This window comes from Xiphophorus maculatus, chromosome 8 (genome assembly GCF_002775205.1).
Source record: "Xiphophorus maculatus strain JP 163 A chromosome 8, X_maculatus-5.0-male, whole genome shotgun sequence".
NCBI classification, from domain to species: Eukaryota; Metazoa; Chordata; class Actinopteri; order Cyprinodontiformes; family Poeciliidae; genus Xiphophorus; species Xiphophorus maculatus.
Genome location: NC_036450.1, coordinates 1316412 through 1330963, shown reverse-complemented (window position 1 = coordinate 1330963; position 14552 = coordinate 1316412). Strand labels below are relative to the sequence as shown.

Genomic DNA, 14552 nt, shown 5'->3' with positions numbered 1-14552 from the left:
GGCGGCAGCAGCGGGAGGGGGGGGGGGGGGTACTTAGTTTAGTTTAATTTAGTTTAGTTTAATTTAGTTTAGTTTAGTTTAGTAGCTAGTTTTGGTTTGTTGACTGCGCGCTCCCGCGGCGGTGCGCGGGCACGGCGGGCCGCCCCTCAGCTTCTTTAAACCGCTCGGCTCGGTTCGGTTCGGCGCGCCTCTGACTGCGGGGCTCCGCTGCGGGGACGAACCCGCACATGTCCTGAAGAGCAGAACCAGGAAGTTCAGAGTTCGGATCCGGTTCTGACCCGGAATGACGCGCTGCGGGCGGACTGTGCGGTGAGTTTAGCGGTGTTTGCGTGGCAGAGCGGTTCTGGAGCTGCTGCGGTTCTGAGTTGGTCCGGACCGGGATAACGTCCTGTTTCTGGTCCCGGTCAGCAGGAACCACCAGGAATGATTCACCTGGAACACCGCCGGGAATTCTGCCTCCTCTAGAACCGGACCCAGTCTGTCCCTGCGGGGTTCGGCTGGTTCTCTGGGGATCATGGCTTTTCTGATCAAGAAGAAAAAGTTCAAGTTCCAGGTCCACTTCGTCCTGGAGGAGCTGGCCGCGGTTCCGTTCGTCAACGGGGTTCTGTTCTGCAAGGTTCGGCTGGTGGACGGGGGAGACTTCAGCATCTCCTCCTCCAGGTGAGTCCGGCCGCTTCCTGACTGGTTCCTGACTGGTTCCCAGTCAAACCGCTCACTGGACCCAGTTCCTGCTGACTGTTTGTTGTCGGTTCGGTTCGGTTCCGGACGGCTTGGCGGCCATAGAACCTGCGACCTTTAGTTGTCATGTTGACCCGCCTCACACACTCTGCGGGGGCCGGTTGCTGCGGGAACTCAAGTTTCAGACATGAAGAACGTTCTCTTAAAGGAACGAGTTGAACTGTTTTCAAACAGTTTTCTGTTCATTTTCTGACCTTCAGTTCTTCTCATGATTGATTAATTATTCCAACAATTAATCAGATAAATTCTCACATTCTGAACATTTTTTATTTAACCGTTTAATCCTCTTTTATATAATATCAGAAACACATTAAAAGATGCAAATAAACAATTCAAATCATTTTTAAATAAGAAAATCAACATTTCATTTTCTTTAGTGAAGGTTTGATCACGACAGCTAAACGTTCTGACATCATGAGAGAAGCTGAGACTGACTGGCCAGTTAGCGATTAATCGATTCGACAATTACTTCATAAATCGATTAATCACGATTAAACCGATTAATTGTTTCAGCGCAATCTTCTTCGTTTTGACCTCTGGGAAAGGTCAAACTTTAAATATCCTGCCGGTTTCCAGGCTGTTGGAGGAAACAGGAAGTTTATCAAAAGCATCAGAACCAGAAATAAAAGCCGATTCATCCAGTCACATGATCAGAAACAACCGGCTGAGGTTCTGGTTTGTTGATTTGGTGGAAATGCACCGATCAGGCCGATACCAGCCGATACCGATTTCTGGTTTCCTTTGAGCTCCGACCAACCGAGTCCAGTTTTAACCAGTTCAGCTATTATTTTAATTTAAATTAAAAGATGGATAAAGTTCTGCAGCTTCTTTCCTCTGGATCTCAAAATCAATGTGAAAGGAGACGTTGACTCAACAGAACCCGGTTCTGTTCCAGCCTGACTCAACAGAACCCGGTTCTGTTCCAGCCTGACTCAACAGAACCCAGTTCTGTTCCAGCCTGACTCATTCCTCCCAGCAGCACCAGTCTGGACTCATGACTTCATCTGCTCTGTTTGTTTCCTGATCTTTGAATCTCCAGGAAAACCTGCTGAATCGTTCTGTTAGCAGTTAGCTGTTAGCAGTTAGCTGTTAGCTTTGCCCCAGCCTGATCAGTTCCTGCTAAGCTCCACACCTGGAGTCACCTGTCAACGTGGAACATGAAGAGGAACCGCCACACAGTCAGACTGAATATAGAGAAGTGCAGGAAGATGCTAACCTGCAGACTTTAACTCCTCTTCTGATTTATTTGTTGTTTCTTAAGGTCACAGATCAATCAGTAATCACGTTTTTAAAGGTTTGGTTATTGATCTGTGATTATATTTAAAAACAACAACAGAAATATTCTAGCAGATGGGTTTTATTCACATCAGGTTGTTTTGCTTTGGAAATGAGTTTCCAGCTCCACTCCACCATCTAGTCACGGGTTCGTCTTGTTTTTACACGTTCAATTCTGTGTTCCACCTTAAATATTCTCCTTTGCTCTGCAGCCAATAAACTTTTATTAGCTCAGATCAAAACAACGCAGCACTGAGACACATGGTTCTCAATATAAATGCTAAAACGCTGATGTTCATCTTTCTAAACCCTCATAAAAATCAAAGACGTGTTTGGGTTCATGTTCTGCTGACAGTTTTTCCAACAGAAAACAGCAAAAAAAAAAAATCAAAACAGTTTTATGTGGATAAGCAGCTAGCATAGGCTACATGCTACTTAACACATTATAAAGCTGTTTTCATTTTAAATGAAAGTTAAAGGCTGATTAGTTTCTCTGTTATGAAATCAAAGGTTTCATGTTGAGAGTTTATTACACTAGCTAACTAGCTTAATAGCTTTGCTGCTATGCTACCTAGCTGTGGGCAGCTGTATACAACTGTATAGCCACTTGATAACAAGCTGTTAGCGACTTGCTTGTCGTGAATGATTCACACAAAAATAATAAAATTTCAGTAAAAAATCAAAGTCATGTTTCCAGACTTGCTGTGTGCACGTAGCCTCTGCCTTGTTAGCTGCTAGCATGCTACTCCTTAAAATGTTTAAACTGATATTTGATACTTCTTAGCTCCAGCTAGCTTTAGTTAGTTGTTTATCCATTTGTTAGTGATTTATTAACTATTTACTAGCTAGTTGTGAAGTTATTACCTTGCTAGCTGTTCAGCTAACTGCTGTTACATTTTGTTCTGCATTATTTTCAGAAACAATAAAAGTAAAACTGCTGGGCTTTTTGCTACTTTATTATCTTAAACCTTTCATTTAGATTGGAGCTATAAACAGTCAGAACACTGAGAGTGAAATATTTATAACAGTTCCATCAGAAAACATTTTCAGAACTTGCTGCGATTTCCCAGCCGGGTTGAAACCGTGTTGGAGCAGAAACACGAGTTGCTTTCAGGGACAGAGTATCTGCTCTGCAGCGGCTCGGCCTCATTGTGAGGAAAGGCTCTGCCTCACAAAGGTGTGCTGTGTGTCCAGGTGGGCCGGGTTGAAAGCAGAGAACCTGCAGAACCAGTCGCTCCGTCTCTGCCTGACTGCAGTCGATGGGGGTTTAACACGTCAAAACCGTCTGAAGGAAGGAAGGAAGTTCCCAAAGCATGACTGGAATTACAGGATGAAAAATGATTACTGACATCCAGAGTCAGAAATGTTTTAAAAACTCAGATAAACATTAAATCTCAGGGATGAAGCGTCACGCAACCGCCGCCATGAAATACAAAATATGAGCAGAGATGGATAATCGGGTCAGGCTCAGGCAGGTTCTGAGAGGAGAACCGGGTCGGGTCCAACAGCTGCCGGTTCCAGGATCTGGTCCTGCTGGTACCGGGTCCAAAACGTAGACCTAATGGCCGGGGAACATGGAGTTTAGTGTAATTACTCAAATCTGCTTTATTTTTGCAGATAATCTGTTTAAATTTATGTTTCTTTGCAATTTGTGACATTTTCATGTAAATTTGTTTAACTCCGTAATATTTGGTCTAAAAAAAAATAGTTGACAGTTTTGTTGCTTATTTTGAGGAAAGGTTGCTGGTTTTGACACTAGTGGTTTTGTTTTTTAAGTGCTTTGATTTGTCTCTAGTCGCTGACTGGAGCGACGAATCGCTAAGCTGTCGCCGTTCGTCTTGACCACTCCCAGTTTAACCCCCTCCACTCATCCCAGCACCTGGCCACGCCCCCAAGACTCTTGGCTCCGCCCACTTTGGGGGCGGGGCTAAGCTTTCGGGTCACTCCGGTCTGTAACAACAGAACCAAACAATCATACACAAAGTAACGATCAGGACTCCTGACTCTCTGAAAGCTGAACCTTGACTCAATCTGACGGTTGAAGAATCTGAAGAACAAATTAAAAACGTTAAATATTTTTGCTGTTCAGCTCAAATGTCTATTTATTCAATAATTTAGCAGCAAAAATGGGTTTTGAACGGAAAAAACCCTTTCAGTATGGAGCCTTTGTGACATCTCCATCCTGTTTTCTATTTCAATTTATTTATTTTTATCATCTGACAGAAGAAAAGTTTCTGGTTGGTTTGATGGGAAAGTGAAACTGGACTCCATGGATCCAACTGTTGCATCAGACTGAAAACTGTGACTTTATCTCAGTTTAATAACAACTTCGTGTTCCTGCATGTTTCCATCTATCAGAGATACATCTGGGTCTCACCGCAGATTTATCAGAAGGTCCTATTGCAAGTCTCATTTAAACGAGTCTCATAGTTTCCAACAGAGGCAAGAAGATCATTTATCACCTGCTGTCGCACAAAACTACCGAGACTGTAGATCAGCAAAACGTTTCAGATTTAAAACCCAGATACTTTAACTTACTCTGATCTATAATCTGATCTATGATCTAATCTATAATCTGTTCTATGATGCTGATCTATAATCTGATCTGTAATCTGATCTGTAATCTGATCTATGATCTGATCTATGATCTGTTCTATGATGCTGATCTATAATCTGATCTATGATCTAATCTATAATCTGTTCTATGATGCTGATCTATAATCTGATCTGTAATCTGATCTGTAATCTGATCTATGATCTGTTCTATGATGCTGATCTATAATCTGATCTATAATCTAATCTATAATCTGTTCTATGATCTGATCGTTGATCCTCCTTACCTGGAAACTGAAACCTGTATCATCATTAAAAGCCTGAAAGTCGTCCTGCTGCTGCGAGTCGAGGTGAAACTGAACCAGTTCCTGCAGGAGTTGCTGATTCAGTCACAGCTGATTGTGATGTTTGTTGTGTTTGATCTGATCGTAGAAATGTGATCAACATCCATCTGTTTGCCGTTAGCAGAGGAGGAAAACCCCGCCGTAAAGTCGGATCATCTTGGCTCTCAGCTGCAAACCTTTTCTCTGGAGAACTGGATTGTTTTCTTCTCCTTTAGCTCCAACATGCTAACTGTTGAGTCTACGGGTTTGTAGACCTTTACGCGACGCTGTGATGACATCATGACCGGATTTATTTCACATTCAGAGCTGGTGTCTCATGTACTCATGTTTACTAAATAAAAAAGTTTTGCTTCAGAAAAAAATTTATTTAGAAACTGGAACGATGAACGGCTACGATGCTAAACTAGTTAGGTTGTAGCCACTTGCTAACAAGTTGTTGTGCTGAGCTTTTATAGCCACCTGTTAGCTGTTTGACCTCTGACCTGTTTGGTTGTTTGTAAGCTGCTAAGCCTCGTCCAAATAAACTATTTAAGCCACCCGCTAATGAGATGCACACCTTTCATCTAGCTATGTAGAGCTACATTTACACAAAGGCTATTAGCCTAACAAGCTACTTGGCTAACCTGATACTCTCTGGAGAGTTTCTAGACAAGCAGGCAATCTTTTAGCTACTTGCTAACATACTATTAATGTAGCTTTAACCAAACTGATTGGCATTTGTGCTAGCACGTTATTTAGCCTCTTGGCAGCAAGCAGCTTAGATTATTTCATTACTTGTAAATTAGCTGTTAGCCACTTACCAATGAGAATTAGCTTTTTCTTAGCAAGATAGTTTGGTACTTACCACCAAACTATTTAGTTCCATTACTTGCTAACTAGCTGTTAGCTTTAGCCACATGTTGCCAAGATTTTAGCTATCTGCTATCAAACCTTTAGCAGTTTAGGATCTTTACGTCTGATATTGTAGAAACAGGAATAAAATGGTTATTCTAATGTTAAATTTACAAAAGGAGGCTAATTCTGAGGTTTTAGAGGATGTAAAATAATTACACACTGTACAACTTTTACAGAAAGTCAATATACTTGAGATTATAAGTAAAACAAAAAAACATAATTTAAACGATTTTCACAGATTCTTGGAGTATCTTGCAACAAGCTGCTTTCTGGGCTCAGAGGTTTACGGCTTCAGTTTCAGCTCTAAATGAAGTGTGTGTGTGTGTGTGTGCGTGTGTGTGTGTGTGTGTGTGTGTGTGTGTGTGTGTGTGTGTGTGTGTGTGTTTTGCAGGGAGGAGGTGCAGCAGAACTGTGTTCGATGGGGGAAGAAGTTCTCCTTTGTGTGTAAAATGAGCGCCAGCCCCGTCACTGGAGTGTTGGATCCCTGCATCTGCAGAGTTTCTGTTCGGAAGGTAAAACATGGAATCACATCCAAACTGCAGTAAAAACTGTAAATCTAGAATTAGTTTAAATATTCTGCAGAAATAAAACCAGGAAACAGACCTGATGGTTACTATGGAGGTTAAATAAAACTACAGAAGATCTCTGTGCTGATTGGTCAGAGATGCTGGAACTGGTGAAGGTCATTACTGGTGAAGGTCATTGCTTCTGCAGGAAACCACAGAGTGGACATTTCCCACTAGGATCAGGGAAAGGATGCTGGTCATCAGGACCAGAATGCATCTGTCCACAGAGCGTCCAAGGTTTTCATCAGTGGTGGACAATGCTAACTAAAAAGCTAGCTGTGCTAAAACACATCATAAAACACTATACCAACATGCTACTTAGCAGAAGCTAATGCTAAACTAATCCGTTGGAGGAGTTTTTTAACTCATGGTTTCAGTTTTACAGTTAATAAAATTTGCTAGCGCTGTTTTTGACCACAGTTGGACTTTAGACAGAAAATAAACGTTGAACTCTATAATGTAGAACAACAGCAATGCATTCTGGGTAAATGGCAATCTAACTATTTGAATGATTCTTAACAGTCGATAACCAAAATGTCAACACAGATGCAAGTTTAAAAAACAGCCAAATAAATTAGATGTTCAGAAGCTAAAAATGCTAAATGTTTTCTAAGCTAGCAGAAGCACCAAATGAACAATTAGCTTTGCTGTTAGCAGGTTAGCGGGTGTTTGCTCAGGACCGGTTTTCATTAATGAAGTCAAAGTGTCAGTGCCAGAGAAAAGGTTTTGATCCACAGAGGAAAAGCTCCGCCTGGTTTGTTTTCATCAGGAAAGTCATAAAATCATAACTGGGACCAGTGGGGACATGTTGGACGTCTCATCCTGCCAACAGAAAACCTCTGGCTGGTTTCCAGGAAACGGGAACTTTTAGTTTGTTCCTGATTGTTTTGTTCTGTCTCTGCAGGAGCAGAAGGGAGGGAAGGCCTACTCCAAGGTGAGTTTATGAAGCTTTTCTGTGTCACAGATAATAAATGTAATGATTAACCGAGCCTCACCCACTGGGCCGATGAACCGGGCACTTCCTGGCCTTACCAAGTTATTTTAAAGTGTTTCTAGTTTCTTAAATGGGTTTTGAGATCATATCAGCCTCTTTCTGCTCATTATTTATTCCTAAGATAAATAAACTATCAGCTGAGGTCAGAGGTCAGAGAGAATCGGGCTGATAAAGGTGAATGTGGGGTTAAAACAGGCTGTTGATTTCATGAAGTCTCTGATCACTTCCTCTGACGAAGGCAGAGATGGAAAGTATGAGGAACAATGGATCCATCTGCCTGAGCCGACTTTCACTTTCTGTTGATTCATCCATCCGTCTGTCTCTCCATCCGTCTGCCTGTCTCTCCATCCGTCTGTCTGTCTCTCCATCCGTCTGTCTGTCTCTCCATCCGTCTGCCCGTCTGTCCGTCTTCCTCCAGCTGGGATTTGCTGACCTCAACATTTCTGAGTTTGCTGGTTCAGGCTCGACGGTCCGCTGCTGCATCCTGGAGGGTTATGACACCAAAAACACCCGGCAGGACAACTCCATCCTGAAGGCATCACACACACACACACACTGCCCCCCCCCCCACACACACACAGTTTTTTCTCATTTTCTGCTCATCAGATTTTCAGATGTTTGTTAGAGTCGAATTCGATCCTTAAAGTGACTTTGGTCTCTTTGTGTCTCCATGAAGTTTCATTAAACAGTTTTTCTCCTCCAGGTCACCATCGGGATGACGCTGCTGTCTGGAGATCCCTGCTTCAAAACGTGAGTTCAGGAATCTGAGCTCAACCTGAGAGGAGATCCACCAACTCACCAAACACTGGATGGATGGATGGATGGATGGATGGATGGATGGATGGATGGATGATGATGGATGGATGGATGGATGGATGGATGGATGGATGGATGGATGGATGGACAAACAGACTGATGGACATGTTGTTGGATGGATGAGCAGAGGGTTGAATGAACAGACGGATGACTGCAGGTAATGCTAATGCTAATGCTAGCTGCTGCCTGCAGGCCTCCCAGCACTGCTAAGTCCGTCCTGATTGGAGTGGAGGATCCCAACCTGCAGCTGGCCTGTAAGGGGGACAGCACCGCCTCTCTGCAGCCACCAGGGGGCATGGTGGAGGGACCTGGTGCCGTTAAACCCAGACAGTCTTCAGTTCGCGGTTTAGGTGGGAACTGCTGAGCCGGTTGGTTGTCAGGGAATCGTAATGAAAGCTTTTAAACCCGTCTTGTGTTTTTCCGCTTCAGGGCTGCCGGAGCACGCTGACGGCCTCCACAGTCCGGATGACGTCTTCCTCACTCGGCACGTCCGCAGCGCCAGTCAGCACAGCAAAATATCAGGTCAGCTTCAGTTTCCATCAGCGTCACTCTGATCAATGAGGCTCTGATGGTGTTTGAAAAAAACCTCCACCGCTGGAAACAAACAGCACATCTAAGAAGCCAGAGTCACATTTAAATATCTGGGAGGAAAATTAGTGACATTTCTAACATTAATGCTGATTTAATGTGGATATCAGTTTTGTTATAAAACATTTTCTATCTTAAAAACAGAAATGGAGCTGCAGATAAAGGAAGACTTCACATCGAGCCGAACAGAGAAAGATGAAACATTTAGCAGAAACAGAATAATCACAGTTTAATTTTGTTCCCCATGCTTGTTTATACACAGCGCTAACCATGCTAACTAGCATGCTAACCAAAGATACAGATCAATACTAACATTTTAAGAAGCTATATCTAAATTATTCACATTTAAATTTAACCAAGTACTTATTTGCATGCTAACAAATGTGGATATTTTCTAGCTAATTGGCATGTTAGCTAGCTCATTAGCAAAGTAACATGGACCTTCATGTTAACGGGTTAACATGGACAACAAACTGGTTAACAACCATATTAACCAGTTAATCTAGATATTTAACTGGTTTTCATTGGTATTACAGCAACAAATTAGCATGTTGGTTAGCTACTATAGAGAGCTTTCTAAATATCTAGCATGTTATCAAGTTAACATGGATGTTTACCCGGTTAGCTTCTTTATTAGCAAGTTAATGTTGATGTTTGACCATCTAAAAGTAGATGTGGACATAAAGGCTGGTTTAGCTTGGATATATAATTGGCTACATTAGTTAATATGGTTGTCTAGTTAGCGTTAACATTGCGTTTTGTGGTTTTTTATATTATACATATTAGAAAGCTACGACTCTTGAGATTCCAATAATGTTTGTCAATCAAATACTTAATCATAACTGTAGGCCCTGTAAGCACTTTAGTGAAACTACAGAGAAATGCAAAATTAATGTCCAGCTAACTGCTGGAGCCTCACATCATTGACAGAACAGACATTTCAACAAAACGCTTCACTCTTTTTCCATGATTATTGTAAGTCTACGTGAATACAACAGTTAATCCATAACAAGTCCCCACAATAAACTGAAAACCTTTAGATTCATCTATTTCTCACAAGGTTTTCATCAAACCTTCCTTTCAGGGTTTAAATCCAAACTAGCATGAGTTTACATTTAGCGAGCTAACATACTAGTAGCATAAATATTATGCATATCAAAGTGTCCCAGTAGCATCAAGTGTAAAAGGAATTCTGTTTTTGTGAAAAGTTAGATTTGTAACAGAATCATCTTCAGTCGCTGTAGCATTTTGAGCGTGGGATTAAAGAACAACCTGATCTGAACGCAGGAGAGGAGTTCAGCTAAAACGATTCAAAATGCACAAAATAATCAAGATGAATAAAACCAACATGTTCAAGACCGACTGGAAAACAGAAAGAGACGACTCAGGAGCTTTTCAACATTTTGAACGTCTTCTTCTCTGGTTTCCTTTATCCTCCAGGCTACAGCACCGGTCACTCCCGCTGCTCCAGCCTGACGGACCTCAGCCACCACCGGAACGCCTCGTCCAGCAGCGGCGCGTCCTGCGGCGCCGCTCAGCCCCCCGCCGCCCCCAGCAAGCCGGAGCGGCCGCCCCCGCCCTCGGCTGCCGCCCTGCTGTCCCACCGCTCCTCCAGGTGGGTTCTCACCTGTCCCGGCACGCTGGCCGAACCCAGACATGTCGGCTCACATTCCTGGGATTATTTCACTGCTCAGCAGGAGAAACGGGGAGCAGATCGGATCAGGATGAGATTCCCATCGGCATTCTGGGTATTTTTAAAGCTGCAGTTTGTAACTTTGATAAAAATATGATTTTATATGTTTATTAAAACTCTCTCCATGTTGTGACAGTTTGATCGGTCTCCTACTACTGCTGTGTGAAGAAATCAAACCAAACACAACCAATCAGAGCCAGGGGGCGGGGCTTAGAGATGACAAACCCCCTCATGTACTCACTGCTAAATGTGCTAACGGCTAAGAAAAACTGTTTGTACACCGTCATTAGTGGATATGCTAACAAGCGTCAGCATTCATGACAGGCTATGCTAGCAGCAGCGTATCAAAGCAAGGGATTAGGTTGATTGACAGCGCTAAGACCCGCCTCCCTGCTCTGATTGGTTGTTTCTAATTAGCAGGTGCTAATTCTTACAAGTGACAAGCTGCAGCTTCAGGGTCATGGCAGGCAGCATTCAATGACTGATGATGATGATGATGATGATGATGATGATGATGATGATGATGAACAGGAGGAAGAAGGACACCGTGGAGCGCCAGCGGAGCTGCGTGGACGACACTCGCATCGACGCCGACGACATCGTGGAGAAAATCGTTCAGAGTCAGAACTTCTCAGCCGGCAGCAGCGACGAAGGTTCAGATCTCACTATGAACCAATCAGCTCTCAGCTCAGATTGATTGAACCAATCAGAATCCAGAGTTAAACAGGAAACATTGATCAGCCATGTAGACGAGACATGTTGAATCAAAATGATGTATTTGGTCATTTATTGGTTATTTCTGGTGTTTGTTGTTTCCAGCTGTTGGATGTAGAAATTCAGATCAAAGGTTGTTTTTGTTAATTAAGGGTCAAAGTTCAAACCCTAATTTAAATGTTTTAATTGAATTAACTGAAAAGTTATAGTTAAAGTTTTCTCCGTTAATTACTGTTTGTATTTATTCCAGTTGATGAACATGTTAACTACGGTAACCATGGTAACCAGATGGACGTTGTCGTGTAACTCTGGGCTCTGTTTGTCCTCAGACAGCCACCTGAGACTGTTTGTCAGTAAAGACGGGACCACGGCCCTGAGCGGGACACAAATCGCCACCAGGTAGGACTCCAGAACCCGGCAGTACCAACCAGAACCCAGCAGAACCCAGCAGATCCTGACCCGATCTCTGCTTCCTGTCTGTCTTCCAGAGGAACGCCGGGCGTCTTTGAGCCGGTGGTGATCGAGACTCACTGAGGCCCCATGATGGAGGTTCTTCTGCTGACCCGGTTTACTCAGAACCAGCGGTTCCCGTCCGCTCCGGGTCGCTCCACTCACCTCCATTATCAGCTGCTTTTAAATCTGAATAATCTGGATTATTCCAGCAGAGCCTGGCAGGAACCAGGCCTCCAGATGATTAATCCTGAATGTTGAGAGTAATCCAGAATAATCCAGAATAATCCAGAATAATCCAGAATAATCCAGAATAATCTGACGGGTAAAAACGTTTCCTTATTTTTATGCACAGAAACATATTGAAACCCATAAAGTTATGAATTTATCTCAGAGTCAGATGTGAAGCTGCAGGAAGTTTTAATGTTTTTATTCTGAAACATTTCAGCTTCAGAGCCGGTTCTGACCCGATTCAACAGAACCGCTCCACTTTAAGACAACAAAGTTCTGCAACATTCATGATGAGATCACAAAAAGTTTGGTTTTATAACTCAGAGGATCATTTAACACTGAGGATTATTATTATTATTATTATTATTATTATTATTATAGTCTACTGGTTATCAGTGTGTTGTTTGTATTTCACAGTTTTGCACGTCTAACCTCTGAGGTTTATTATTAATAACCATGAATTATTAATAACCATGAATTATTAATAACCACTATAACAGGTTTTGAATGACTGTCCTTTAATCTCTGCCGTGTTTCTAATGGAGAGAAAAATGATGAATATTTTCTCTGATCTAATCGCAGCTTCGTTTCTCCAACCTGGATTTTATTCACTTTATTACTTCAAATCCATTAAATCACATTAAATGCCTTTAATCAGCTGTTCTTTTGATTAATGCAGGAAAATTAAACATTGATTCTTCCTTTGCTTCTCAGGATCTGTAGCTACTGAATGATTAGCCGCTAATGGGCGTGCTAAAGGCTAATTGCTAGTTTTTGTTACTGTTCTCTAAATTTTAGTCACAATTTTAACAAAGTTATGTTGAAAATGTTTCTTTTCCCTTATTTTGGTCTTTCAGAGGCCCTGTGAGAAAAGTCCAGACCTGCAACGCTTTTATCTGTAGCATTTAGCAGCTAATGCGGTCGATGCTAACGTTTATTATCCAACCTGGACGTCACCATGCGCTGCTTGGACTCATATTATTTTATTTGACTTTTATTTGCTTAATTTTAGCCTCAGCTTTAAAAATCTGTTTACTGCTGAGCCGCATCATGTAGCTAAAAGGCTAACTGTCTTTAGCTGTTTGTTTGTATGGAATCACAGAAGTGCCACAACAAAGAAGAACTTATATATTTTAAAAAGAAACATTTGTATTTTTGTGTCTTTCATTTGTTTATATAAATTATTTAATAATTCCTTTGGTGAAATATTTTAGCCAGTAACTTGGTGCTAAAATATGTCAGGCAAATTGGAACTATCTAGGGATTAGCAACACATTAATATTATTATTATTATAATAAAAATAACTATAATGAAGTGTGGCTGCTCCAGAGGAAAGTATTATTTTTGGTATTGGACTGAATTTTTACATTAATATTTCTGTTCTTTATTGTTATCCTCACCTTTAGTCAAATACTAATTGGTTTTTGTAATATTTCACACATTTATTATTTTTGTGGCACTCTTAGGATTCCATACATAGAGTAGATTAAAGTTTTCTGAAGCTAGACTGACGTCTTTAGAGATAAATTATTGTTCTGGTTCCCACAGTGATTAATTATTAGTGCCGTTAAACTGAGGAGGAAAAGTTTTTCTGCTGGATCAGAAACGTTTGTTAGTTTTTGCTGCTCAGTTTCACCCAAAGGGACAAACTCCAGTCAGAATCAGCTCTGTTTTTATGCATCCAGATGTTTCTGTGGTTCTGTGGGGCTCAGACCCACAGCTGCTCCAGGACAAAGCCCGGCCTGTTCCAGAACCAACAATAGACAGAGAAACGGACCTGAACGGGTTGATTTGTGGTTCTGGATGTGTGGACGGATGCGTACAGGTCACGCGTTCGCTCCTTCCGCCATGTTTCACATCGCTTTAATGAAGGCAGTAAAAACTGAATATGTAATATTTATCTGATAGACACTCAGATTTAGAATCAGAAACATCTGAAGCCAGCAGGCTGGTTCTGGTTCTGGTTCTGGTTCTGGTTCTCACCGGATCTTAAAGCTTTATAAACACTGAATTAATTACAGTTCAACCACTTAACTCTAATTTTAGACGACCGTCCATCAGACATGTTTTACCTGTTGTTTTTACACATAAAGTGTTTTATTTTGTATTTTGGTGAAAAGGGTTTTAATATTTCATAATGATTCAAATGGAACTGATGAATGAGATTAGGATTTATATTTTAAGTGTTGTGATGAATTAAAGTGTTTGTTAAAGGGAATGTACTGAATGATTTATTTCACATCATATTTTTATTATGCTGATCTAAATGTAAACATTATTTTGGGTAAATTTATGGTTGTTTTTGTTATTAATGTTCAAACAGATTTTAACTATTTACATTCCTTGTTTTGAAACAATTCTTATTGTAAGAGTTTATCTGTTAATTTTGTACATCAAATAAAATGGAAAAGTTGTGATTCATTTCCTTTTTGTGCTTCATATTTTCATCTACATTGAAATTAAAAAATTATTTTCCTTTTATTTATGTTCAGAGCTTTACACACCCCTTGAACTTTTCCACATTTTGTACCATTACGAACAAACTTAAAGTGACAGACCAACACAAAGCTCTGCATGATTGTGAAGTGGGATGAGAGTGATGCATCGTTTTCAATATTTTTACGAATTGTTTTTTGTTTTTTTTTACAAAGGTTTTAGTGTGAATATATTAAAAATAAAATTATTTCTTATTTTT

At 41.2% G+C, this 14552-nt stretch overlaps 1 protein-coding gene across 3 annotated transcripts; it reads left to right on the top strand.

Annotated features, from left to right (window-relative positions):
• Positions 1-83: 83 nt before the first annotated feature.
• On the top strand, positions 84-14295 carry LOC102225224 (protein FAM102A-like). Of its 3 annotated transcripts, none has more exons than XM_023338561.1 (12): positions 84-309; positions 412-660; positions 6196-6316; positions 7275-7304; positions 7783-7899; positions 8068-8114; positions 8373-8530; positions 8610-8702; positions 10209-10383; positions 10993-11114; positions 11505-11574; positions 11664-14295. In XM_023338561.1, exons 2-12 carry the CDS (start codon positions 515-517, stop codon positions 11707-11709), a joined length of 1125 nt encoding a protein of 374 aa, XP_023194329.1. In that variant the 5' UTR covers positions 84-309; positions 412-514; the 3' UTR covers positions 11710-14295. The 3 variants fall into 3 exon arrangements, with proteins under 3 accessions (XP_023194329.1, XP_023194331.1, XP_023194330.1); XM_023338563.1 differs by having other exon boundaries at positions 409-660; XM_023338562.1 differs by lacking the exon at positions 84-309 and having other exon boundaries at positions 316-660.
• The last annotated feature ends 257 nt before the right edge of the window (positions 14296-14552 follow it).